Source organism: Vigna angularis, chromosome 8 (assembly GCF_016808095.1).
Source record: "Vigna angularis cultivar LongXiaoDou No.4 chromosome 8, ASM1680809v1, whole genome shotgun sequence".
Taxonomy (NCBI): domain Eukaryota; kingdom Viridiplantae; phylum Streptophyta; class Magnoliopsida; order Fabales; family Fabaceae; genus Vigna; species Vigna angularis.
This window is the reverse complement of record NC_068977.1, coordinates 23,335,942-23,362,489: the sequence shown is the minus strand read 5'-3', so window position 1 is coordinate 23,362,489 and position 26,548 is coordinate 23,335,942. Positions and strand designations below refer to the sequence as shown.

Below are 26,548 nucleotides of genomic sequence, written 5' to 3'. Positions count from 1 at the left end.
ATGTACTAATGATGACTATGCTGGGTCAATTGTGGATAGTAGATCAACTACTGAATTGTACTTTTTTTAGTGGGAATCTAGTAACTTGAAAGAGTAATAAACAAAAGGTGGTAGTAAGATCTAGTGCTAAACCAGAGTTCAGGGCAATGGCTCAAGGGATCTATGAAATACTGTGGGTGGAAAGCATCTTGGAAGACTTAAAAATAAAGTGTGATGAACCAGTGAGAATTTACTGTGATAATAAGTCTTCTATTAGCATGGCCCATAATTTTGGTGTAACGTGATAGTACCAGACATTGAAATTGATCTGCATTTTATCAAAGAAAAATTAGAGGGTGGTCAAATCTGCATTCCATATGTCTCCTCTCGAGACAACCGTGCAGACCTACTAAGAAAGGGGCTGAATTGCAACAATTCTGAATGGATTGTTTCCAAGCTAGGAGAAGAAAACACATTTACTAGCTTAAAGGAGAGAACCAACAATCATATTTTATTATTCCACTTTTAGCATATTATAATTAAAGTGTGCAACATAAATATCCCTGAATCATAGGATATCTAATTATATCCTTGAATAATAGGGATTTAATTATATCTCTGAATCATAGGGATCTCATTACATCAAATGCTCTTATTATATTTCCAAAATTTGTTTTCCAGAATTATATATATATATATATATATATATATATATATATATATATATATATATATGTATATATATGTGTGTGTGTGTGTGCAACATGTACTCTTAGCATTAAATTTTCTATTCTAACTTAATATTTGACACATATAGTTCATAATATACCCTATTTTCCTTAATTGCAATATTTACATACGCTTTAGCAGTGTAATTCTTTATCTATTCTCTAAAATACTTCCCAAAGAAAGTGCAATTATTTTGAAATCCTGATAGGTTACATTTTTGCGATTTCGAATGACTCATTTCAATCAGCAGTGTGTTGGAGGAATCTGATTTTCCATACAATTCACTTTCCATGCTTTGATTGATCTGTTGTATATGCTGCTTTCTAGGTCATTGACAAGCCCATGGATTTCAGTACGATTAAGAATCAAATGGAGGCTAAGGATGGTACTGGATATAAGCATATTCGAGAAATATGTGCTGATGTGAGGCTGGTTTTCAAAAATGCTATGAAATATAATGATGAAAAAAGTGATGTTCATGTGATGGCAAAAACATTGTTGGCAAAGTTTGAGGAGAAATGGTTGCAACTTTTGCCTAAAGTTACTGAAGAGGTAACTTATTTTCAATTAATTGTTTCTAAGACCATTTGCTGTGTTGGATGGAACATTATCAATTCAGGGATTTTGTTATCCTTTTCATAGTGGAAACTTTGTAGATATTTTTGACAACGTTGACTTTGTAACTTTATCATGGGAGGTTATTAAATTGTAGGAAACAAGACGAGAAGAGGAAGAAGCTGAAGCACAGTTAGCATTGCAAGTTGCTCAGGAAGCAGCTCAAGCTAAAATGGCTAGAGACTTGAGTAATGAGGTATTTGTAAGAGGTTTATTTAAAACATTATTATAATATGGGACCATGAATTTAATCAAACAATCCATGTGCCTCTTCTTTAAGATACACTTGATTTGGGAGTGTTGAATTATAACTACTTTTGTTAAGATGTACTCTATATTTTTCAGCTGTACGAAGTTGATGTGATTCTAGAAGAGCTACGGGAGATGGTTCTTAAAAGATGCAGGTTAGCTGTTGCATCATATGTTTCCTGTAAAGCATATTCAAAATATAGCATGTAATATGGTTTGGCATAAAAATTTTGTTGCTGTGTGATGCAATTGTATGCATGCTTAGGTGATGCTTTTGGATACATATAATGAAATTCATTTCTTCTACCCATTTCCTCCAGCTGTGGCTTAAAACTTATAATTTCAACAAGGTACCAGATTGTTTCCTGTTCCCCATGTGCATACTCATTTTGCTGTCAAGTTTTGTAAACCTAGGAGCTCTACTTAATTTCAATATTTGTTCTTTTGATGTAGATTGCATCCACCCCATAGACTTAACAAGCACCTTTGCAACCTCTTTGGGTGTATCATTCCCTCCTCTAGAAGGAGTTTGACCCAATGTTGTTAATGGTGGATGGTGGAGCATAGTGGAGAGCCCAAAGACACGCACACTAAAAACATAAATATTAAAAAATCGCAGCAGATATTGATACTAGACAGCAGTAGATTCAAATAACAATGGATTAAATTCCTAGAAAACATGACAAGTTTCACTAGTTCGTAAGTGCCTATCAATTCTGTCCTTCAAGTTAAAGAACAACTTTAATGATTCGTCCGGACGGTCGCGCAGAATAATCGAATGGTGAGTGTTAATGTAAGCTGGAACGTCCGACCAGCTGCTATATGAGGAGTAACACTGACGGTTGATTTTGTGTCGGCGTTCCTTCTGGTCGGTCATTTCATACGGCCGCCCGGTCCATATGGTGCACACACTTTATACAGCCGCCTGGTCCATATGGTACACAAGCCCCCCAAGCCCTAGTACACGTAGTGTACGCTGGGTTTATGATCTATTGGAATGCTTTCCACGGGTGAAGTTGGTAGCCGTTCGTTCTTGCCATTTATGGAACGGAGGATGTCGGGTTGAGGTCTTGGGCCGAACTCAATGGGCTTTTGTCTATGGATCTTTCGAAACTGGATTTAGGCGGGAATACACGTGTCGTGCTTACAGAGGCGAAAGTCGAAACGGCTTCCAATGTGGACCGTAGAACGTGCCAACCTTCAATGGTGGGATTATGCTGGCGGTTACGATGCTCTCTCCTATAAATAGGGGGTCAGGTCGCGGTCATTTTCACTTTCTCCTTTTTTCTTCAAGCTCAAGAGTATTCTTTTTCCCCCAGGTAATAAATGGTGGTCGTCCATATTGAGTCTTCTTTCGAGTCGTCGGGCAGAAGCGGCGGGAGGTTGGCGGGCGGCAATGGTGAGGGAGGCGGTTCTTCTAGCTCAGTGTCATCCTCCTTTTTGGAAGGATCTGTCCGGTCTCCTGATCAAGAACGTACTCCTCCCAACGACGCGGGCGAGCGGATTATCAACGGGATTCCCATCTTCCTACTCAAGGGCGACATCCCTATAGACGGTTCGCCCTTCGAGCCGAATGACGACGATACTATAATCACAAAATCTGACTGGGCCCCTCTTGATGCTATCCGATTCGCGTCGGTGTATGCTACCAGTGGGAATTTGGCTTGGAGGGTCAACCGGCTATACATTGTCCGGGATATAGAGGACGCCCGTTTGTGTCTGGCTGTTGGCGTGACGCCGTCGATCCCTGTCTTCTTTCACTATTTCGAGGTTCGTCCGCTTCCAAGGGGTGGATGGGTCTCTCTGACGTCCGTTCGGGACAGGACACTCTTCCGTCCGTTTTCGGATTCGCTTAAAAATTTCAAGGACCAGTATTTGAAGGTTATCATTAACGAGGCCGGTCGTCATGAGTTTCATGACGCAACGGGGAATCTGCTGTTCCCCTTTTATTGGACGAGGGAACCCCGAAAGATAAAGGCGTACCCTATTGGAGTGATGGATTCGGTCGACCTCGAGGCTGTGCGGACTATCAACACTGTGCGGGTCGTCAACGGCCTCCCCCGCCGCTTTTCTGCCCGATACTTAGTTGAATGCCTTCATCATGAGGATTGTGAACGAAAGGCGTTCGGTGTGGTATTTTGTTTTATTTAATTGCTTTTATTATATTGGAGTTAACGTAGTTGAATTTTTGTGTTTTTGCCAGATATCATGTCGACTTCTCCTCCCCGCAAATCCAACTTCATGGCTTCTAAGAAAGGAGCCGGTACCAGTTCTTCCGCCTCTCGGGAGAGGGTGGCTCCATTAACGCACCGCCCTCCCGTCGTCCGACAGGCGACCTCAACCTCCCGGGTCATCACCCCGGCCGGCTCGCATGCGGATCCGGCTACTAAGGTAGTTGAAGGCATCCCGACGGCTGGACTGAAAGCTGCCCCTCAGGACCTCCCTACTGTGATCGTGGATCCCTCTTCGGAGGCTGCTACTACTTCCGTTGCTCCCTTGGTGCGGAAGAGGAAGGATCAGGTGGAAGGGGAACAAGCGGTGCCGACCAAAGGGCGCAAGGAGAAGGAGGGCTCCTCCTCGCTTTCGGCTTCTAAGAGGAGACGCAAGGAGAAAGAAGGGTCTTCCTCCCGCCCGCTACCCGGGGAGTCTTTAGTCCGGCGTTCAATATGAGCGACCTGACCAACTTTCATATGAGCTCCTCCCAACAGGCTTTGGTGGAGCCGCTCTCTGAGGCGGAACTGACCAACGCCATGTTGGAGATGTCGACCCGGGCGGCCTCACTTGCCTGGTATTTAAGAGAGTGTGCCGACTGCAGAGGCGTAGACACGGTCCGGGCCGAGCTGCTCGCGGAAAAGAAGGTATCTGAGGACCTTCGAGCGGCCATGGAGCAGATGCTACTTGCTCAAGATGATTCTGACAAGAAGAACGACGAGCTCCAGGCCGAGCTAGACAAGGTGAAGGAGGACCTGACTAAAGCCTCCGAGTGGCTCCGCATTGCCCGGGCCGATTTTGATCGGGTCGTGGAGGAGAGCGGGCAGTTGAAGGTGGTGATTGACCATCAGAAGAAGGTGGAGGCCGGTCTTACCGAGAAGAACCAGGCCCTGACGGACGATCTCTTGAAAGCTCAAGAGAAGATATTCGAGTTGGAGGCGAGTTTCGTCTTTGAACATGAGGAGGGTTTCAACAAAGCTCTCCGTCAGGCGGCCGTTCTAGCTGAGATTAAGGAGCCCTATGCCCTCAGGTTTGATATTGAAAAAGATGTTTTTGATGGGGTCTTGGTTCATCTTGACGCAGCGGCCGGTGAGGAAACTGCTCCAGGGGTGGAAGATCCAAGTGTTGGGGGCGGCGATCCACGGGTAGAGGTTGTTGACGATGAGGCGGCCAATGATGCTTAGTGAATTAGTGGTTAGGGGTTTTCTTTTTAGATTTACAATTTTATATGTATTTGTGAGGCCGGTCTTCCAACATCTTGATTTGTTTTAGGTGTTGGCTGGGACGTCCTACTGCCAACTTTGGTGGCACCTTTTGTATACCCATTACTCATGAATACAATTTTATTGTTCAATGTCCTGCCGGTTGTTTGAATTTTGTATTTACGATTTATTATCAACTTTTATTTTGATGTTTCTCGTGTTGACTGTTAGAACTCTTTTTAAGAGTTCGCAAATCAGCCAAGTTGACAGTGGTTCCAGTGGAACTCTCCGTTCATCAACTTGGTTCTTTAACTGCTCGGGCGGCAGTGGTTCTTCGGAAAGAACTCTCCTTTCATCACTCGGCCAAGCTGACAGTGGTTCTAGTGGAACTCTCCGTTCATCAACTTGGTCTTTCAACTGCTCGGGCGGCAGTGGTTCTTCGGAAAGAACTCTCCGTTCACCGCCCGGCCAAGTTGACAGTGGTTCCGGTGGAACTCTCCGTTCATCAACTTGGTCTTTCAACTGCTCGGGCGGCAGTGGTTCTTCGGAAAGAACTCTCCGTTCACCGCTCGACCAAGTTGACAGGGGTTCCGGTGGAACTCTCCGTTCATCAACTTGGTCTTTTGACTGCTGGGGCGGCAGTGGTTCTTCGGAAAGAACTCTCTGTTCACCGCCCGGCCAAGTTGATGGACAGTGGTTCCAGTGGAACTCTCTGTTCATCAACTTGGTCTTTTGAAAACTTTTCTTTTGTTCCATATGCTCGGTAATGTGATGATCGTTCGAGGAAGGCCAAACCGACATATCAACTTCCAGCAGAATTTTGGAACTTGGGACGCTGTTATGGTCGCCAACAGCTCGGCCTCTACCCACTTGGTGAAATAGTCTACTGCCACGAAGAGGAATTTCCTTTGTGCCTGGCCTATTGGGAATGGCCGAACGATATCCATGCCCCACTGAGCGAACGGCCAGGGCGAGGTTATTGTATGCAAGGTGTGGGGCGGCAGATGGGTGTTGTTGGCGTGTGCTTGGCATCTAAGGCACTTCTGGACGAATATCTTTGCGTCCTCTTCCATCGTTGGCCAATAGTATCCTGCTCTGAATATCCGGGCCTTTAAGGTCCGTTGTCCGGTGTGAAAACCACAGATTCCGTTGTGGAGCTTGTCCATAACGTATTCTGCCTCTTCTTTTCCAAGACACTTGAGAAGGGGGGTGGAGAATCCCCTACGATATAGGTTGTCTCCTAACAGAAGGTACCGGGCGATCTTCTTCGCGTCCGCAGACTTAATGGGTTGCCCGGCGTCCTGCTGGATAATCAAATTCCGGATCTCCGATCGCCAATCCCCGTCTTCATTATTTGCCACCGCCAGGCATTCGACCGACGGTTGCAGTAATACTTGTCGTATGATCGTTGTTAGCTGCCCCCTTTCTTTCCCTGAGCTCAGCTTCGACAGCATGTTTGCGCTGGAATTATCTTCACGGGGGATGTGCCGGATCTCGATTTTGTCGAAAAACTTAGTCAGAGCTGTTGCTCGATGGAAATACCGAAGCAAGTGCCCTCCCTTTACTTGGAAATCACCTCTCATTTGTCCCACAACCAGCTGGGAATTTGTCCGGCATATGACTCTCCGAGCCCCCATATCTCTTGCCAATTCCAGGCCGGCTACCAGGACTTCATATTCTGCTTGGTTGTTGGTTGCTCCGTTGACGTACAAATTCCATTCTTCGTTATTCGCCCGGGGCAATTCCGCCGCGAAGTCGGCCAAATGTTGACCCTTGACCGATCCCCTTGGTTCGTAGCGCAGGCTGAATTCTGATAGTTCGACCCGCCAAGTCCGATTTCCTCAGAATTTTGGAGATGGGAAAATCGGTCCTGACAACCACTTGGTGGCTCTGGAAGTATGGCCGGAGCCTTCTAGATGCGTTCAGCAGGGCCAGGGCGACCTTTTCTACTTACTGGTATCGGCTCTCGGCGTCTTGAAGGGTACGGCTGATGAAGTATATGAGTTTGGGATCGGGCCGCTCTTGCATCAGTACCGCGCTGATTGCCGACTCTGATACGCCCAGAAAGATCTGTAAATCTTCTCCTGACGTAGGGCGGTTCATCACCGGTGGGTTTATCAGGATGGCCTTAATGTCCTGAAATGCCCGTTCTTCAATCGGGATCCCACAGGATGCCGGGTCCTTTCTTCATCTTCCGAAGCACCAGTTTGACCCCTTCGCCCAGCTTTGGGATAAATTGCGACAGGGAGGTGAGCCGGCCGATCAGTCTTTGGATCTCCTTAAGGGTGGTCGGACTTTGCATTTGCAATACCGCCTCGCATTTGTCAGGGTTGGCTTCAATACCCCGGGACGTGAGCATGAAACCAAGGAACTTTCCGGCAGCCACCCCGAACGTGCACTTGGCTGGATTTAACCGCATTCCAAATTTTCTGACTTGGCGAAATACCTCCTCCAAGTTTTTTACATGACTTTGTCCGTCTGTTGAACGGACGACCATGTGATCAACGTAGACGTCCATGCACCGGCCAATCTGTTCTTCGAAGATTCTGTCCATCAACGCTGATAAGTGGCTCCGATGTTCTTCAAGCCAAAAGGCATTACTTCGTAACAGAAGTTAGCTTTCTCGGTGATGAAGGCCGTCTTCTCCCGATCCGGCCTGTACATTGGTATCTGATTGTACCCTGAATAGGCGTCTAAGAAGCTTAACATCCTGTGACCAGAAGCTCCGTCCACCAAAGCGTCTATACTTGGTAAGGGATGAGAATCCTTGGGGCAGGCCTTGTTCAGGTCCGTGTAATCAGTGCACATTCGCCATTTTCCGTTGGCCTTCCTTACCATTACCACATTGGCCAGCCAAGTGGTGTATGTAACTTCTCTAACAAAACCGACTTCCCGTAGTTTCCCAACCTCCTCTTCTATGGCTTTCCTCTTCTCCTCGCCCATCCGTCGCTTCTTCTGGGCCACCGGGCACGCCTCCTTAAACAGTGCCAATTTGTGGGACATGACCGAGGGATGGATCCCCGGCATATCGGCCGTTGTCCATGCGAACAAGTCGCGATTTTTCCACAGGACTGACCTAATCTCCTTTTCTAACTCGGGCTCCAGGCCCTGAGCCATGGCCCTTCCCTATCAGAACTGGTTGTGTTTCCCCCAGGGACTCCAACGGATCCTCCGTGTTTGTCCTCGGATCAAGATCGGCCATAGCTACCTCAGAACCGACCGTTCTTCTCTTTACTGTTCATGTGTGAAGCTTAAGGCCCGCACCGTAGCATTCCCTGGCCGTCTTCTGATCCGCTCGGACAGTGCAGATGGTCCCCTTTTTCGAGGGATATTTCATTGTGAGGTGGGGGTGGAAACAATTGCTCCGAAGGCGTTGAGGCATGGTCGGCCCAGCAAGATGTTGTATGAGGTGTTGGCTTCCACCAACAAGTACCTGACCCTCTTTTCTTCGCTAGACCGACTGGTTCCCAATCTCGTGCGCAAATCCACATATCCTCGGGTGTCTACCCTTTCGCCCACGAAACCTACTATCTGTCCGTTGTAGGGAACGATCAGATCTTCCGATATATCCATCTGCTGGAAAGTTTTCTAGTAGAGGATGTTCACCGAGCTCTCCTGATCTACCAGGACTTTGCTAACACCGTACCGGGCGATCTCCGTCGTTATCACCATCGGATCGTCCTGGTCTGGGTCAGGGGCGTGGAAGTCTTCATCCGAGAACTTGATGGGGGGGCATAGTTCGGTGTGGCTTGTCCACTGAGTGAACGGACTACAGGTCGCGCACATGACGCTTTCGGGCGGATGAAGACGTTCCTCCCCCGGCGAAACCACCCGATATGGTGTTGATGTGTCCCCGAAGAGGACGATCATGACTGCTGCTTCGACTCCTACTCCGCCGTCTTTCTGAATGCTGTGGGGTGGACCGTTCATTTCTGGATCCCTTGCGTCTCTCCGTTCTTCGGGGGCTAACTCGCTGTGGGCTGGACCGGTCGACGGTTGCCTGGGGGCGATCGGCCCGTATGTATTTTTTCAATTGCCCTACGCGAATGAGCTCTTCTATCTTATCCTTCAGGGTCACACATTCTTCTGTGGTGTGGCCCATGTTCTTGTGATACACGCAGTGTTTATTTCCGTCTACCCCATGCGGAGTGGGTCATCTCTTCGGATCTGAAATCAATTCTGCGCTCAACGCTTCCCGAAAAATTTTCTCCCGGGGGGCATTCAGGGGTGTGGCCCATGTTCTTGTGATACACGCAGTGTTTGTGTCGGCGTTACTTCTGGTTGGTCATTTCATACGGCCGTCCGGTCCATATGGTGCACACACTTCATACAGCCGCCCGATCCATATGGTACACTTATTGAAGTGATAGCTATCATTCGAGTGAAGAAAGCAGGCTCAATTTGATGCTGGAAACCCCAACTGTTTTAAGCACAATAATGGTAGTTGAAGAAGGAACAACCATGGTTGTTAATCAAAAGAAAAATGGATTTTTCAATATGGAGGAAAAACAAGAGGAAGTTTGGGTTACCTAGTGCAACAAGCCACGCCACACATGGAAGAAGTGATGGAAATTACATGGAAAACCTCCAAATCGAGGATGGGGGCAGAAACCCCCAACTCGAGAATGGGGGCAGAAGGGCAAGTACACAACAGTTAAATCATGAAGAGATAGAAAGGGTAAGGTCTTTTTTGAGTAAATTGGAGAAGCCAACATGTATGTGCTCCTTAACATATGCTGGTAAGTTTCAGTTTTCTTTCGGACTTAAATGTTTCAGATACATTATTTATCCACTCCTAGATATTAGATTTTGGAGCCACAAACCATATGACACCCCTATCCAAATATTTTTCCACTAGCAACAAAAAACTTTCCACAGCAGACGAAACCCTTATAACACTAGCAGGACAAGGAGAGAGTTCCAAATAAACACATCCATAACATTAAAAAATGTTCTACATGTCCCTAAGTTCTCCACCAACCTAATTTCTATACAAAAACTTACAAAAGATCTCTCATGTAATGTTTTTTATAACAATGCTAGAGAATGGAATGACCTATACTACATAGAAGATTCTAATATGTCTATCAGAAGTCAATTTCTTATATCTGAATCCACCATGACCAACAAAGAGAAAAATCCAACTTCACCATTGTTGGATGGGACATCCTTCGTTCCAAGTTGGGAAAGCAATATTTCCTTCCTTGTTTAAGAACTTAGATGTAGGGAGTCTACATTGTAAGGTGTGTGAGTTTGCTAAACACAAGCTTGGACCTTTTCCTATTAGTAATAACATGACTCATTTTATTTTTTCTCTTATTTATACTGATGTATGAGGTTCTGCTAATGTTTGTATTATCTCGGATGCAAAATGGTTTTTTACCTTCATAGATGACTTGGGTTCTCTTATTGAAACAGAAATCTGAAGTTAGTTCTATATTTTTTCGGTTTGTATCATCGATTAAAAATCAATTTGAAGTCAGCATTAAGAAAATTAGGTCTAACAATGCCCGGGACTATTTTAATTGTGTTAAACTTTTTTTGCCAAAAGAAAGGGATTATCCATGAGTCTTACGATATGCTAATAACTGTGTTTTGGATGATTAAAATTTACGGTTCATTTTTTGAACAGATTGACTGTTAGCAACTTTATGTTTGATAAATTTTGCCTCATTCCTTTTAAACCGAACTATTGCTATTTTTATCATTTAACAACTGACAGGGTAGTTCATTGTCACAAGTGCCTTTCATACATATAGAAATTTGATAGCATGGCTAAACGCCAATAAAGTAACTTAGCTTAGCTGTTGAATAATTCTTCCCTTCATATCTCCCTTAACTTAGTCATTCTATAGAGATAAATTTGAGAAAATTATTTGCAGAAAAATGTCTACTGAAGAAAAGAGAAAGCTTGGAGATGGTCTTATCCGGTTGTCACCTGATGATCTAAGCAAAGCACTGGAAATTGTTGCTCAAAGCAATCCAAGCTTCCAGGCCACTGCTGAAGAGGTGGATCTGGACATGGATGCTCAGGTCATTATATGTAAATTTCAAAGTGTCATGACATTCAATTTTTTCTTAAATTCTAAATAAAATAAGTAACCAGATAAATAAGATTGTTTTTATTTCTTTTTAGATTGAATTACAGTGTGTCACAATTTGCATTCGTGAGTACGCTAATTTGTATATTGTGTTCCTTAAGCAGAGTGAGTCTACCTTGTGGAGGTTAAAATATTTTGTCAAGGAGGCGTTAGAAGTGCAGGGCAAGAACTCAGGAAGCATGGGTGGCAATGAAAACCAGAACAACAACAAAAGAAAAAGAGAGTTCTGTGATGCTATTGCCAAAACGAAAAAGAAGACCAAGAAGACAACCTGATGATCTTTTGGATATGATAACCCCCCGTCTGTTTTACATTATCTCAAATGATTGCTGATGCCGAAGGAGTCATTTCAAGAAACAAACCCATTGGTACGAAGCCGTTTTGGTAAATAACAAAAGTTATGTTGATAAAATTAGTCATTCGTGACAACCGTGGCCTTTTCAAGTGGTCTCCTTTTTGCACTGGAAGAAATCCTTGGAATGTAACCCAGTTTGAAGGTAATTTTGGTTTTCCTTGACCCTCTTAGTATAGGGTGATCTGCCACTTAGTATAGGGAAACCATGCACTCTTCATTTCGGTGGTTAAATAGAGAGATAAGTTTCTCTTATATATTTGTGCTAATTTGTTGGTTTTAATTTTGTTATTAGAAACCAATGGCCAGTCATGGAAATTTTGTATATCATCTGACACTAATTTTAGCTCAAGGGATGGTGGTTTGTTTGACTTGCTTAAAGTCAGAATTTTCTCATGAATTGTATTTTCTCACCTGCATTTGTTAGCCTTCTTTCCATATAGGTTTTAGAATTTAGTCTTAAATACTAATTTAATCAATATTTTAGTTGAGTTTGTTCAATTTAATCTTAATTTTTTTTTGTCAACTTAATCTTAATTTTTTTTTTGTCAATTTAATCTTTTTTTTATTAACTTTGTTTAAATAGTTAACAAGAGTGTACAAGGTGTCCAGTTGGTTTGACGTGCTAGAGTTTGAACTGACGTGATCCCATGCATCCTTCACCATCATTTTCTTCCCCAAACCACCATCAAAACACTCTCCTTCCACTCTCCATCATCTTCAATCAACTCCCATCATCATCCCTCACATAGGGTTTCCCTTCACTCTCCTTCATCAACTCTAACAATTTCACACAGAAGCACCATCCTATCCAATTTTCTTCCATCTCCATTCCATACCACCTCTGTAACAATTCCCACATAGCCTTATTATTCCTTTTCTTCCCATTGTTCCATCTTCATTCATTCAAAAAATCAGAAAAGAAAACACAAAACAGAGCCCATTTTCACTTGTCTTCAATCTCCATTCATTTTCACTTGATTGGAGTGTGTCAAGTTCATCCACCTTTTAAAGAAAGGTTCAATCACGTCCAAACTTGGTTTAAAAGTATCAATTTCGTCCAAACGTGATAAAATTTGTCTCAATCAAGTTCCTTTCGTTAAATAGGCAGAAACGGTGTTAACTTTTTTGCTCTCTCTTCTGTCTTTTTGTACAATGCAGCCTCTTTGTCAGCATAAAATGATTACTTTTCAAATAAATCATTTGCAACCATTTTTCACTTTGTTTCATCCACTTTTTATCAACCTAACTATCACATTTATATATATACCTTTTTTAAATAAAAGAACAATGTTTTAATAATATAAAAGAACAAAAACAATATATATATATATATATATATATATATATATATATATATATATATATATATATATTATTGTGTAAATATATCTAACCAAATTATATATTTTTTTGTTTGACGTCCAGTTTCAAAAAAATATTAAATTAATAAAATATTATAATAAAGTTAAATAGAAATAGAATTTGTAAAACTCACTAGTATTTAAATAATTTTAATAAATAAAAATAAAACATAGACGAAGAGAGAAAAAACGAGAGCTTATTAAAAAAAAGTTAATTTTTTTATGAATTCTCAATTGGTAGTTTTCATTTTTTTTTAATATTTATAGTGATTTTTTTTTACTATCAACACAAATATTATTATTTATCAATAGTTTGTTTTAATTTTTGTAAAATGTTGACTGAAAAATAAATTCAACAACATTAATTATGAATTTTTACATATTATTTCATGGTAACTTGTTCATAAGTAATAATGAATAATTTCACTGTAAATTGATATGAGCAAATTCATTACGAAATATATTTTTTTCAATGTCTAAAAATGGTTAAAATTATAAAATTAGCATGGAGAAATATTCTGTTATATAAAACACAATAAATTGTTTAGTTCTTTAAAATTATAAATGTAAAATACTATACTCTTTCCTTTTTCACTTGATGGAAATAATTCAAAAGCTAATTGAAAGCGTAGAAGACAACTATAAGTGACTAAAAAAAATACGTAAATTAAATCTTTAGATAAATAATTATACAACGACAGTAAACAATAAAATAAAAAATAACGGAATAAAATAAATAGTTGTGTTTTAATGATAAAGAGTTAAAGGGGTAAGATAAAAGAGAATATTTCATATGAAATAACTAATTTTCTTTTCTTTTCCTAGTTCAAAAATTACTACAAAAAACATATACTTAAATTTAAGCAGGAGAAATAAAAAGGAGGGATTGTTTTATATAAAAAAAAAATAATTGATACTTTTTAAATACTTTGTGTAAGAGCTCAAGGTAAAAATTAAATGTTAAAAGATGTTATTTTAAAAGGTGTTTAGAAATCACAATAGAAAAAGCTGCAAACTTATTTAAATTTTATTAATTTAATATTCTATTGAACTCAGGTCTTTTAACAAAAAAACATATACTCTGATTAGATATATTTACACAATAATATATATATATATATATATATATATATATATATATATATATATATATATATATATATATATATATATATAATTTTTGTTCTTTTATATTATTAAAACCTTATTTTTTATTTAAATAAGGGTATGTAAACATGATAGTTAGGTTGATAAAAAGTGGAATGGAACGTAATGAAAAAAGTGAGTGCAAAGTGTTTTATTTGAAAAGTAATCATTTTATGCTATAAAACACTGATAAAGAAGCTGCATTGCACAGAAAAACAAAAAAGAAAAAAAAAAGTTAACACTATTTCTGTCTTATTTAATGGAAGGGACTTAATTGAAATATCATTTTTGAACGAAATTGACATTTTTAAATCAAGTTTGAACGTAATTGAAACTTTTTTAAAAAGGTGAACGAACTTGACACATTACATCCAAATTAAAAACAAAGTAAACAATTAAACCTTAATTATATTTATACACGTTAACAACCACAAATTCATTTTTTTATTATTTTAATATATAGATACTGTTCACTATATTTAAGTACAGATAGCACAATTTTGATTTTTGATTAGACAGCTGAAGCTGAAGTCTGACATTCGTTGTAGCATCCTGGCACCAATTTTATTTTTTTTTATGTTTCTTTATTTTATTTTTGAATTATTAAAAAGTAGGAGATGGAAAAAAAAATTAAGAAATGATAAAATGAGGATATTTAGTAATATTTGTTATTGTTGTAATTTTTTAAGATAATAAATTTAAAAAATATACAAGTATATGGTGAAATAATTTAAATTAATTATTATTTTGTTGATGAAAATTAAAAAAAGTAGAATTGATAATCAGTGCATTGTAGTTAAAATGGAAGTTCTTATTGTTTATTCTTTTCTTTTTTCTTCGATGGATACTATTAGTCTTTCACTTTGGGTAATATGTTGTATTTCTTTGAGATCTTGAACCAATGTATTGGTATAACTAAATGTAATGATATGACTGAATTCTTTTGATTTACCAACCTAGAGCTAGTCAAGCTTTGTAATTTTTATGTTATTGTTTAATCTTTGTTCTTAATTTATTACCCAGTTTTCAAATACTGCTTTTAGTCTTTCTTAAAAGTCAATTTAGTCATCTATACTTCTTTTGTGAGAAAAAGAGCAATGCTCCCTTCATATCACTTATTTGTTCCTGTAATTCCCATTTTACATATTTATCCTTTATTTATTAAATTCAAATAAAAATTAATGATGAGTTAATGATTTTGTAACCATCAACAACTTTCCTAACCACCAATAAGTCTAAACGTTCATTGATTGTATAAATCCTAAATCTCATCTATTACCCTACATGCACCCCATTTTCTCTTCTTATTTTTTGACTTTCATTCTTCACTTCTTCACTTGTATTATTAAATTGTTTTCTAAGTTCAAAGTTGTAAGGTTATACACTAGTGGTTATGCCCATGCTGGTGGTGTGGACAATACAGGAGGAAGAAAGTAGTGTTGGTGGTGTTGTGGACAGTGAAGGAGGAAGAAAGAAGCGAGAGTTCACGATGTTAGTATATTATCTGAAGTAAACACCTTAACCGCCGTTAGAGATGCGATTAAGGGTGGCAAAGTTCGAACGCCGGTTGCAAAGCGTCGAAATTCAAATTTCGGTTTACCCCAACTGCACTTTGAACAGTAGGGTATCGCACTTCCAAATGCAGTTTCACTGTACATACTTTTTTTGTTTTTAACCCAGGCTGCTTATGATCATTTGATGTTTATTTGCATTGCATTCTGAATCATATCTCCTTTTTGTTGTTCATTTATTGTGATATTATGGCTTATGCTTGCTTATGATTATTTGATATTTATTTGCACATTACATTCTTAATCATGTCTATTTTTGTTGTTCGTTTATTGTCATATTATGGCTTATAGTATGTTTGAGTATGTTTGGCATCTAATTTGATTTACATCATGCGAATGTTAGATTCACAATAAGTTGAGAGTAATAAGTTTCAAAAGAAACCCAAGCATAACTATTCTGTTACCATATTTTTATCTGCTTTATATCCAAGACTCCTTTACTTAATGTCTATTAATTTTGAGTGTTGTCATACCTATTCATATGGCTTTAATCTTTAGATGACATGCTATAGTCATGTTAGATTAGATATTACAAATACATTTTTACAGGATTACTCATCTTGATTATATTTGTTACTCGTAAATTTGAAGCAATTAAGCAAGAGAGTGTTCAACTATTTTTCTTGAACTAGTATTAGAAACAAAAATTCATTTACTTGTTAGAATTTTAACATATTAAAGTTATTTTAAACTATATTAATATTAAACTATATGTTAACACGTATAATTTGATTTTGTTATACGTGTTAGTGAATTATTATTTCATTTAATTTTTATTATTTAGTATTTTATTTATAAAATTTTATGTTATATTGTATTGTATTTATTTTTGATGTATTAGTTAATAATTTAAGTGTTTTTTACGTAATAGTTAGGTTTAATGTCTCCGTAGGTCCCTATTTTGGTCATGAATTTTAAATAGGTCCTCTTCATTTTCGGCGTATCAATTGAGTCCTTGTTTTTGTAAAATTAAATCAATTACAGGCCTGCCGTTAATTTGGACAAACGGCCGTTACGGTATTGGTTACGTGGCATTTAAAATGATTTTTGTATTAAATAATTGGTATGCAGAGATGTATATTCAGTTTTGGGTAAGGGCAAAGTAGGAAATTCAGTTCTCTCACTCTTCACTCAATGCTGCCTCCCTCCATCGAGACCCAAGTCTCTTTCTCTCTGACCAAGAAAACCTAGGGCTGGGAGGCACGCCGCCGCCACCTCGGCTGGAACCGGCCACCGCCACCTCCGCCAAGACCACGCCTTGGCCTCGCCGGCGACAACCCGAGCCACCGAAACCACCGTTGGCCGCAACGCCTTTGCCCTCCCTCTTGCTTCTCCGCTTCTTCGAAGAAGGTGACCTAGGGAGGTTTGCCTCCCCTGCGCGCACGCACCATCGCCACGCACCATCGCCTTTGTTTTGATTTCTGTTTCTGAGTTTGGTTGATTGCAGGTTGAAGATGGTGTTGTGTTTGAATTGGGGGAATGGGGTTCGGAAGGAGACGTGGAGTGCGTGGATGAGGGAGTGGAAATCAGGGGGAGGTAGTGCGTGTCATGGCGGAGGATGTTGGTTTAAGATTGGGAACTCAGACAAATGAAGGTTGCAAGGGTGGAGGATGGTTGAAGAGGATGAAGACACTGTTGTTCTTCTTTCTGTTGTTGAAGATCGCGAGGTGATGATCCGAGATGAAGGTGCGATTGGGTTCCGAGAATGGAAGGTGGCGGCGGTCTTGGTTGAGGCACCGTGGTGGTTCGTTGATGCGCCGGCGAGAAAGGAAGGAGATGATGTTCTGGCCGTGGCAACGACTTGCGGCATTGGCGGGAGCGGCGGAAGCGGAACGACAATGGCGGCTAGGGTTAGGGTTTCAGTGGGTGGAAGATGATAGGGCTGACGTGGCGAGGTTGAAGAGAAGGTGTTTGATAGAAAGTCACAGTTTTCCCACTATGCCCTCTCACTAAAGCTGATTTAACCTCATACTTTTTAATTGAAACTCTTTTTTAATTCCACCTGTACACTGTCCATGCCACGTAATAAACAATTAAACGGCCGTTTGTTCAATTTGACGGCAGACCCCTAATTGTTACAATTTTACAAAAATGGGGACCCAATTGAGACGCCGAAAAGAAAAGGGACCTATTTGAGATTCACGTCGAAAATAGGGACCTACCGAGACATTAAACCTAATAGTTAATATTTTGTTATGAAATTTTTTTATTTGTTATTAATTTTTCAATGTTTTATACGTATTAATGATTTGAATGATGTGAAGTTATATTTATTTTAGAATAAGTTTAAGTTTTTTTATTTAGTATTTAGTTTAGAATATTTTTTGTTATTTTTTATTTATTGTATACATTTTTTTATGTGTTAATTTTTTAAATTTTGATTGAATTTATAAGATGTTTATATTTGGTGATTTTCATTTAAATTTTAAAAGTTTTCCTTAATTTTGTAATTGTTATTTGTTAAATTTTAATATTGTTATGTTTATTATAGGTCCTATTTAATTATATAAGATGGATAAATATTCATTTCTTGATTCTCAAATAAATTTTGATTTTATGTCAGAATATTCTTCTTTTCTAAATGAAGTCGGTGAGGGTGATTACACAGATAAATTTTTCACTGATCAAATCTTCCCATCACGCACCGATTTAATTGAATAGGTTCGAAAGATTGCATTCGACCTTGGATTTGTTGTCGTGATTATAAGATATGACACAACAACTGGTGAAGCTGGAAGAAAGACATTCATTGTGTTAGGCTGTGAAAGGAGTGGGAAATATAGGAAGTATAAGCCAGATGTTCAACCTAGTGTATCTGGCACAAGAAAATGTGAGTGTCCGTTTAGGTTGAGGGGTAAACCTAAAGGACAAGGTTGGGTGTTAAAGGTTATGTGCGGCTATCACAACCATGAATTAGCATATACTTTGGTTGGTCATCCTTTCGCAGGGAGGTTAAATGTTGTTGAACAACCAATTCTTGTTGACATTACTAAGAGTCAAGTTAAGCCCTCAAATATTTAACTCTTAAAGAACATAATGAAGATAACGTGACGACGATAAAGCAAATATATAATGCGAGATATACTTACAAACGATCTTTGAGAGGGTCGAGAACTGAAATGCAGCAGTTGATGATGTTGTTAGATAGAGACAAATACATCCAGAGAAGTAGATGTTTAAGACACATCCTAATTCGGACTGAAATGCAGCAGTTGACGATTCGAATGTAGTAAGTGACTTGATTTAGACACATCTCGATTCAGTGCACTTGGTAAATTCATTTGATATTGTCTTCTTAATGGATACGACATACAAGACGAACAAATATCATATTCCGTTGCTTGAGATGATAGGAGTCACACCCATTGGGTCGTTGCATTTCTTTCAAGTAAATGCCAAAATAATTTTACTTGGGCATTGGAAAGGTTCAAAGAACTGTTATTGACATGAGAGGGCGGTCCACGCGTTGTTGTCACTGACAGAGACCTTGTTTTGATAAATGCCACTAGCAATGTCTTTCTTGAGACATATCAGATGCTTTGTACATTCCACATTATGAAGAATGTGAAAGCAAAATGCAAGATGTTAATGGATAATGTTGAGGCATGGGATGTGTTGATGGAAGTGTGGCAAAATGTGATGGACTGTGACGACTCGTCGATGTTTGATGCTTATGTTCATCGTTTTAAGTATGCCTATCCATCATGGCCTCTATTTTTTTATTATGTGAACCGTACTTGGATCATTTTGTACAAGGCATACTTCGTCAAGGCGTAGACAAACAAAGTGATGCATCTAGGGAACACTACAACAAACAGGTAATTGTTATTGTAAATTTGTTTACTTATGTATTTCATATTTGTTGTGATAGTATTAATGTGTTTTGTGGCCAGGTTGAGTCTGCGTACTAGAACCTAAAGAGATTATTGGGGTCTAGTATGAGAGATTTATGCTTGTGTTGGGATGCTATGCATAACGTCATTGTCTTACAACATAATAAGATAAGAGCGTCCTTTGAAAAAAGTCTTAACGTAATGAGTGATGCTTATAAAGGATTAAGATATAGAAGACTTGTTGGACGTGTTTCACGATACGCTCTAGGACTTATTGCCGATGAAGTTGAGCGAGTGAATCAAATAGGTTTGGACAGTGCTCGTTGTGGATGCATTTTGAGGTAATGGTACTAGAATATTTCCTCTCAGTGAAATACATGTTATGTGGACCCATTTAAGCATTTCAAGTAATGTGTCTATTGAATTGCTTCCAGAGTTTAGCTTAGATCTTGAAGTTCAACTGGTATAAGAACGATTCAAGAACATTGACATTGGTGAACAAGTCAACATCAAGCAGAAGATGCTAGAAATTGTTTGCCCAGAGATGACATTTATGGTTGCTCCTTCACATCAAGTGATAACAAAAGGCGCACAAAAGACTAAAGTTGCACGTCATGAGAGGTCTATGAAACGTGACCCATCATATTTTGAGCACGTTGACAGTTTTCATTCCAGGACAAAGCCTTCATAACGAAAATCACAAGTGAAATCGAAGCCGAAAGAAGTTGCACGAAGGTCAGTACCGATGTTAAATCAATTTCATCCGATCTGTCATCCATACATTGTCGATGTTGTGGATGTTGTTGCCAATGGTGAAAAGGCATGGCCTATTATACGACATGACCTTTATCAAGAACTAACTTAGATGCGTGATGAATACACAAAATTAGTAGGAAGCTACGATCAATTAAAAGAACTACGACATTCATTGGCTGTCCACGATCGATCACAGGTATTTGTTATTTACCTCATAAACATTACTTATTTGTTATTTTGTATTTCTTTTTATAAATACTTACCTTCAAGCAATACAGGTTAATGCTAAGAAGTGGATGACCGTACCGGACATTGGCTATGTCATTGCAAATAGATACAATGTCATCTTAGTATGTTTGTCCTATGTTTAGAGTTTTACCATATTCCCACTGTGCACTTCACCACCTACTGATATCAGACAACATAAGATCTTATGCATTTGATTTGTTAATGAATGTCATTTCGTACAGGTAAACTTCCATTTCTATTATACCATAACCATTAACCATTATGATTCATTTACTAATATTAAGTTTCCAGGTCCAATTACAAGATGGTTGTCTGTTACCCATGGTGGACATCATTTCCTCAAACCATTATTACCCAAAGGCACAATCATGATCCTGATTTTATACACATAGGATGCAATCATTTATGGAGTTAATGAGAGTTAATAGAACTTATGTAGATCTTGGAGAAGACTAAAATTAAGTTTGTTTTGTAGTAATTTGTTTTGTAGTAATTTATTTTTTCAATTGTAAATATCTTTTGTACTAATTCATTGTTTTGAATTGATTGTTGTATTAATTGTCCGTTATTTGAATTGTCTCGTTATATCATTTTATTGAACGAAGATGAATCATATTAACGCGTTCAATAAATTATAATTAGTCACATTATGAAAATCATACATAATTATGCATTATTAATACTCAAAGTATAATTAAACGTTACATAAATAAGCATTAAAAAACATATATAACAATGTCCTTTCAAGAAAATATGCTCGTCCACACACATGACGAGCACCTCTACTAGTACTAGCCTCATACTCCTCAACGGATCTACGAGCAACCTAAAGTGCCTCAATAGTACGCTGATAAACTACAGTGCCCTTTGTGACGTCTCGATAGGTTAACATGCTCTACAACATCCTGATCACACGCCTCATACCACCCTAAAATGAATATAACAAAATAAATAAATTAACTATGTAAACAAAAATTGATATAATAAACAATCAAATTAGTTTCATTACATACCAACAATCCAGATTCAGGCGACCGTCTACGACGAACTGGGGGCATCGGGATGTCATCTGGAAGGTGTCGCCTCATGCGCAGGGCAAGATTGGGACGGTCATTGTCATCAGCTGGAGTGATGTACGAGTGGGATACCCGTCTAAACCACATTAGGTATTCATCAACACACGTAGAGGGCTCATGAGCTTCAGCGACACCAGTAATGGCATGCTCAACATACCTCAGCCAATTTAGATCAATCGTAGGAATGTTTGGCATCAGAAGGCTCTCAGGCGAACGTGGTATGATCTGCTGAAAACCGAACTGACGCAACACACGTTCAGGAAAATGTCGGTGAATCATGTCGCATAGTCGGATCCATCCTGAAAACATACATATGATCATGAATGGACAAGTACGTCTGTGCGAAATGTATGGATGCCAAATGACATCATCGTAATTGAGCCAATCCAGATATGTCCGCCCCTCCATCAAACCCCAACCTTGCCTTGGAGGTATATATCGTGAAGCACATGGATCGAGATCTGTGTACCTATCCGATACTCGCCTCCTTCCCATGTCAGGAAGGTGCTCATATATCCAACTCTAAAAAAACATTACTTAAATTATTTTATACATTCGTAAAATATATTAAAACAATTTTGTAAAACTAAAATGTAGTTGTAGAAGAGTGGAATATTCAGCTATCTGCTTGACACCAGTGAAGCTAGCATCTCCTAGCTGCTCATAAGTATTTGCCAGTGCAGATGCTCCCCAGGCATATGTCACACAAGCATTCAAGTCTCGCAACAGAAGGAGGTACGAGACTCGAATCAATGTCCCACTCTTATTCGTAAAAATTATGCATCCAAGCAGATGCAACAAGTAGGCTCGAGCAGCGCACTCCCAAAGCTCTTACTCAATGCACTCTTGGTAGACCTCGCGGAGCCAGCTTAGCCTAACTATTGGACCGCGTGACTGTTTCATCTCGGTTGAAACTTTGGCGCGATCGTCACCAAGCAAGTCCATAAGATGAGATCGAGCCTCATCATACTCTAACTCCTCCACCTCACAAAATTGCCCCATGATAGGTAGGTGAAGCAGATTGTGAACGTCATCTAATGTGACACTCATCTCTCCTAAACGGAGGTGGAAAGTATTCGTCTCTAGGTGCCACCTCTTCGCAAGGGAAACGATCAATCCATGATCGACATACTCGTACGATAGGTTGACTAAGGAAGCCAAACCCGATATGGAGATATAACGCTCAATAGCCTCATGGTACATTCCAAAATGTTTTAATTTTTTACCATGGGAAATCACTTTGATCTTCCCTCGATCCTACATAAAAACACAAATTTATATAACAAAAATAAATAAACAATTAATGAACAATTAACATTTAGGTTGATGACTAACCTGGCCTTGCCACATGGCAAATGCAACATGTTGGGTATAATGTGTAAGCAAGGAGGTGTCACGTGGACCTCCTAGAAATCCATCATCTTCATCTTCTTCTTCTTCCTCACTATAGTCATCCTGTTGTTGAACATCCTCCTACGGTTCTCAACATAGTCGTCCTCACCATATCTCTATTGTATAATTTCGTTATGCTCCTCATACTCTCCTCATGAATAACATCCACGCGTTTTGGTTGTCTCCTTTTATCGTGAGATGAAGATGAAGGCTCACCACGAGAAAATGAAGCATCGCCGCGAGAAGATGATCCACCTCTGGTTCTAACCATTTCTCTAACCAATTATATTATAACAAATGATATAAAAAAATAATAATTACACAATAATAAATATTGAAACAAATAATAAATAATCATAAAATAAAAAATTAATAATAAAATAATGAAGAAAAAATTAATAACAACAAAAGTTACTTAATAAATATTACTTAAATAATTACAAATTATAACAAAAACATTAAAAATAAAAAATAAATTAAGAAACCAAATAATAACTCAAAAATAAAAAATTTAGACATAATAATTATTATTTAATTAAATAAATAATTTTAAAAAATTACAAATTAAAAAAAATTAAAAATCAGCTAAAATAAAATTAAACAACAAAATTTACATAATAAATAATATATAACATAATTTTAAGCATAAAAAATAATAATTTTAAAATAAAATAACAAACAAATAAAAAAGTAAAAAGATATTCCAAAAACATATTAAATATTATTTAACCATAAAATATAACATAAAAATCAAATTTATAGAATATATAGATATAAAATATTAACAAAAAACTATATAAAATATTAACCAAAATAAATTAAATATACTAACATAATATTTCATACATATATTTTTAAAAAAATATTTAATACTATAAATAAATATAAAAAATATAAAATAAAAAATTTAATACTATAAATAAATATAAAAAATACAAAATAATAAATAATATAAGGAAATACAATTTATAAATTTCAAAAAAATTAAATACAAATTTAATATAATAAAAGAAAATATTAAATAATCCTAAAATGCAATCAGCACAGCTCCAAGTGCGACTGCAGGTCGAAATGCGGCTACCCTCGTTCGCATTTTCAAGTGTAGCTGCTTCCAAAACCTGCTTTTGCAAAAGCGCTGAACACCAACCACAGGTACTTCCATATGCGGTCGCCACACTTCTATGTGCGGCGCGGGGCCTGCCGCAATTTCAAGTGCGGTTAAGGCCCTAATTTTTTCCCTCACCCAAATCCACACAGATAAAAAACGAAACAAGCATATCAAACACAGATTCTATAATGACATTTAACATTTTATCACACTCAATGCATCATATACTCTGTTATATTATACAATGCTTTTAAGAAAATCTAAAAAAGAAAAAACCAACCTGGACGCCCAAAGCTTGAAGTAACTGTGTGAGGAGAAGAAAATCTACTGAGCACCACACAGCGGTTCTTTTTCTAGGGGAGAACCTCTCTCTGAAAAATTAAAATTAAAGAGTTCTTCTTCGATGGGTGGGGCCGTCCGCTGAAAATAGAGACACAGCGGACGTATTAGCGCTCGTTTTCTTCTCTTCGGTGGGTTTAAGAACTTTATTCACATGTTTTCTTGAAGTGGTATTGAAGAGAAGTAAAGATAGTGCAGTGTAAGGCTTTGAGACGATGTCGTTTTAGAATTGATAGGGTGAAAGAAAATGCAAAACTATTAAAAGTTCGAGTGTTTAGCATATTAGGTATTTAATTATTAAGTTATGGCCAATAGTTAAAGCGTGGGTTTGATATTTTAGTCAAGCATTTGTGGTATAACTGTAGTGTGGCTTTGATGTGATATTTTATTGTTTCGATTTTTGGATGATTAGAATAATGATTAAGTAACATATTTTTACATTTAATATAAGAGTAAAATGATTATAAAAAAATAATTTTTTATATATTTTTTAAGAAAATAAAAAATAAAAAAATAATGTTAAATGAATAAAAAAAATTATATCATCTCAAAGTATAATATTTTTATAGAAAATAACGAAGGTTGTTTTACATGTAGGTGTTATAATAGGTACCATAAATGAACAATTTTATTTATACGGTGGGTTTTTATACAATACTAGACACATGGTTCGTTTTTGGGTATAAACAATATTTTTTTATTAATACCGGTGATGTTTTTACTTTTGTGGGCTAAAGATCTATTATATTATACATATGAAAGATTTATTATAATATACGAAAGTGAAATTGTGGTTTTAAGACGGTTTTACAATTCCTGTTTTGAATACTATAATATATTTATAAAGGTTTTAAGGTTTCTTTTTTATATTGCTATTTTGATTTGATATTATATATGTACAAAAATATAAGGATATTGTAATAATTAATAGAATCCGTATGTACATTTTATTTTATTTGTTTGGAAATATTTGTGGTTATAAGTTTTGTAACGTTTTTAGTATAATTATGATATGTTAATATATGGTTATTTAAAAATATAAATGAAGGGTAATTCGATGAAAAGTAATGAAGGGTAATTTTGAGTAATTGTATTGTAAGCAATTTTGTTTTTTAGAAAAGTAATGAGAAGTTGTATATATTTGTCGAGATTATGAAAAAAAGTAATGAGAAATTGTATATTTTGCTGAGACTTTCAAGAAGAGTAATGAAAATTGTATCTTTTGTTGAGATTCTCAAAACGAGTAATGTGAAATTGTATATTTTATCAAGGTTCTCAAAGAAAGTAATAAAAAGTGAGATCAAAGAAAGTAATAAAAAGTGAGATATTTTCTCAATTATCACTAAAAGAATAATGGGAAATATAATGCTTACATGTGAAAGTTACAACCTAACCTTGATGTTAGATTGTATTGATAATTAGTTTATTTTGATAACATGTTCTGAATTCTATTGATAATTAGTTTATTTGATGGATTGATTTTAAATCTTGCATTTAACATTTTATATTAAATAAAAATTTTAAAATTTTACTCAAGTTTTGGTTATGATTTTAGTCATTTGTTAAAATGTTAATGACTTAGATGAGATGAAAATTGGAGTTTTACATTTATAATATACTTTCTACTTTTTACATTATATTACCCAAATAAAATTTGAATTTAGTTTTACTTTTGTTTTTTTATGTTTTTGTAAATGTTAGTTTCTTTATTATAATAAGTGTGTTACTCCCTCCACCTTCCCAACCTTCTCTAAAAAAATTTTAATTACAAAAATAACCTTTTTTAATTACAAAAATAACCTTTATTTTATTTTTAATCATATTTATTTTCTTTTAATTCAAACCCTATTTTTCTACCCACTCACTTTTCACTCAACCCCACCACCAACTCTCCTTCTCTTTCTTTTAGATTCCCACCCCCAACTCCACCACATCCTTCTTCTCAAAAATAATACATCAAAACATATAAATTATATTATTAAAATTCTTTAAAATTAATATAAAAATAAACTAATAAAAATAATTGGAAAATAAACGTATAATCTTTAAACGGATGTGACCATCCGTCAACGGATGTCAACATCCGTTTAAGGCAAAACAGATATCGACATCCGTTTTCCCTTAACATCCGTTGACGGATGGTCACATCCGTTTAAAGATTATACGATTACTTTTTAGGATTTATTACGCACCTCCTTCACGACGAATCTTCCCACACCACCGCACCCCACCACACCGATCTTGCATGTTGATCAATTACTTCCACCACCACTTAC

General features: G+C 37.4%; 2 protein-coding genes across 7 annotated transcripts in view; one reads left to right on the top strand and one right to left on the bottom strand.

Annotated features, from left to right (window-relative positions):
- Window positions 1-11,836, top strand: part of LOC108345604 (transcription factor GTE1) — a 31,209-nt gene extending 19,373 nt beyond the window's left edge. For all 3 annotated transcript variants that reach the window (XM_017584224.2, XM_052866982.1, XM_052866983.1), the window contains 5 exons: window positions 1,036-1,260; window positions 1,421-1,519; window positions 1,669-1,727; window positions 10,868-11,018; window positions 11,191-11,836. In XM_017584224.2, coding sequence (XP_017439713.1) covers window positions 1,036-1,260; window positions 1,421-1,519; window positions 1,669-1,727; window positions 10,868-11,018; window positions 11,191-11,361 — 705 coding nt within the window. In that variant the 3' untranslated portion in view covers window positions 11,362-11,836. The remainder of the gene's footprint in view (window positions 1-1,035; window positions 1,261-1,420; window positions 1,520-1,668; window positions 1,728-10,867; window positions 11,019-11,190) is intronic.
- A 9,167-nt stretch (window positions 11,837-21,003) lies between these two features.
- Window positions 21,004-24,462, bottom strand: LOC108343937 (uncharacterized). 4 transcript variants are annotated; one of them, XM_017582394.2, is made up of 4 exons: window positions 24,214-24,462; window positions 22,769-23,100; window positions 21,371-22,690; window positions 21,004-21,285 (listed from the first exon to the last, which is right to left on the bottom strand). In XM_017582394.2, the coding sequence occupies exons 3-4, from the start codon at window positions 21,926-21,928 to the stop codon at window positions 21,253-21,255; spliced, it is 591 nt and encodes a 196-aa protein (XP_017437883.1). In that variant the 5' UTR covers window positions 21,929-22,690; window positions 22,769-23,100; window positions 24,214-24,462; the 3' UTR covers window positions 21,004-21,252. The 4 variants fall into 4 exon arrangements, with proteins under 4 accessions (XP_017437883.1, XP_017437884.1, XP_052723913.1 ...); XM_017582395.2 differs by having other exon boundaries at window positions 21,371-23,100; XM_052867953.1 differs by having other exon boundaries at window positions 21,371-23,088.
- Between the last annotated feature and the right edge of the window lie 2,086 nt (window positions 24,463-26,548).

Bases quoted from the DNA above. Each gene is read 5' to 3' on its own strand.
- LOC108343937 (XM_017582395.2), bottom strand. From the start codon at position 21,928: ATGGGAAGGAGGCGAGTATCGGATAGGTACACAGATCTCGATCCATGT. The intron at 21,286-21,370 runs GTATGTAATGAA...TATTCATTTTAG, and splicing joins CGCCTGAATCTGGATTGTTG to GGTGGTATGAGGCGTGTGAT.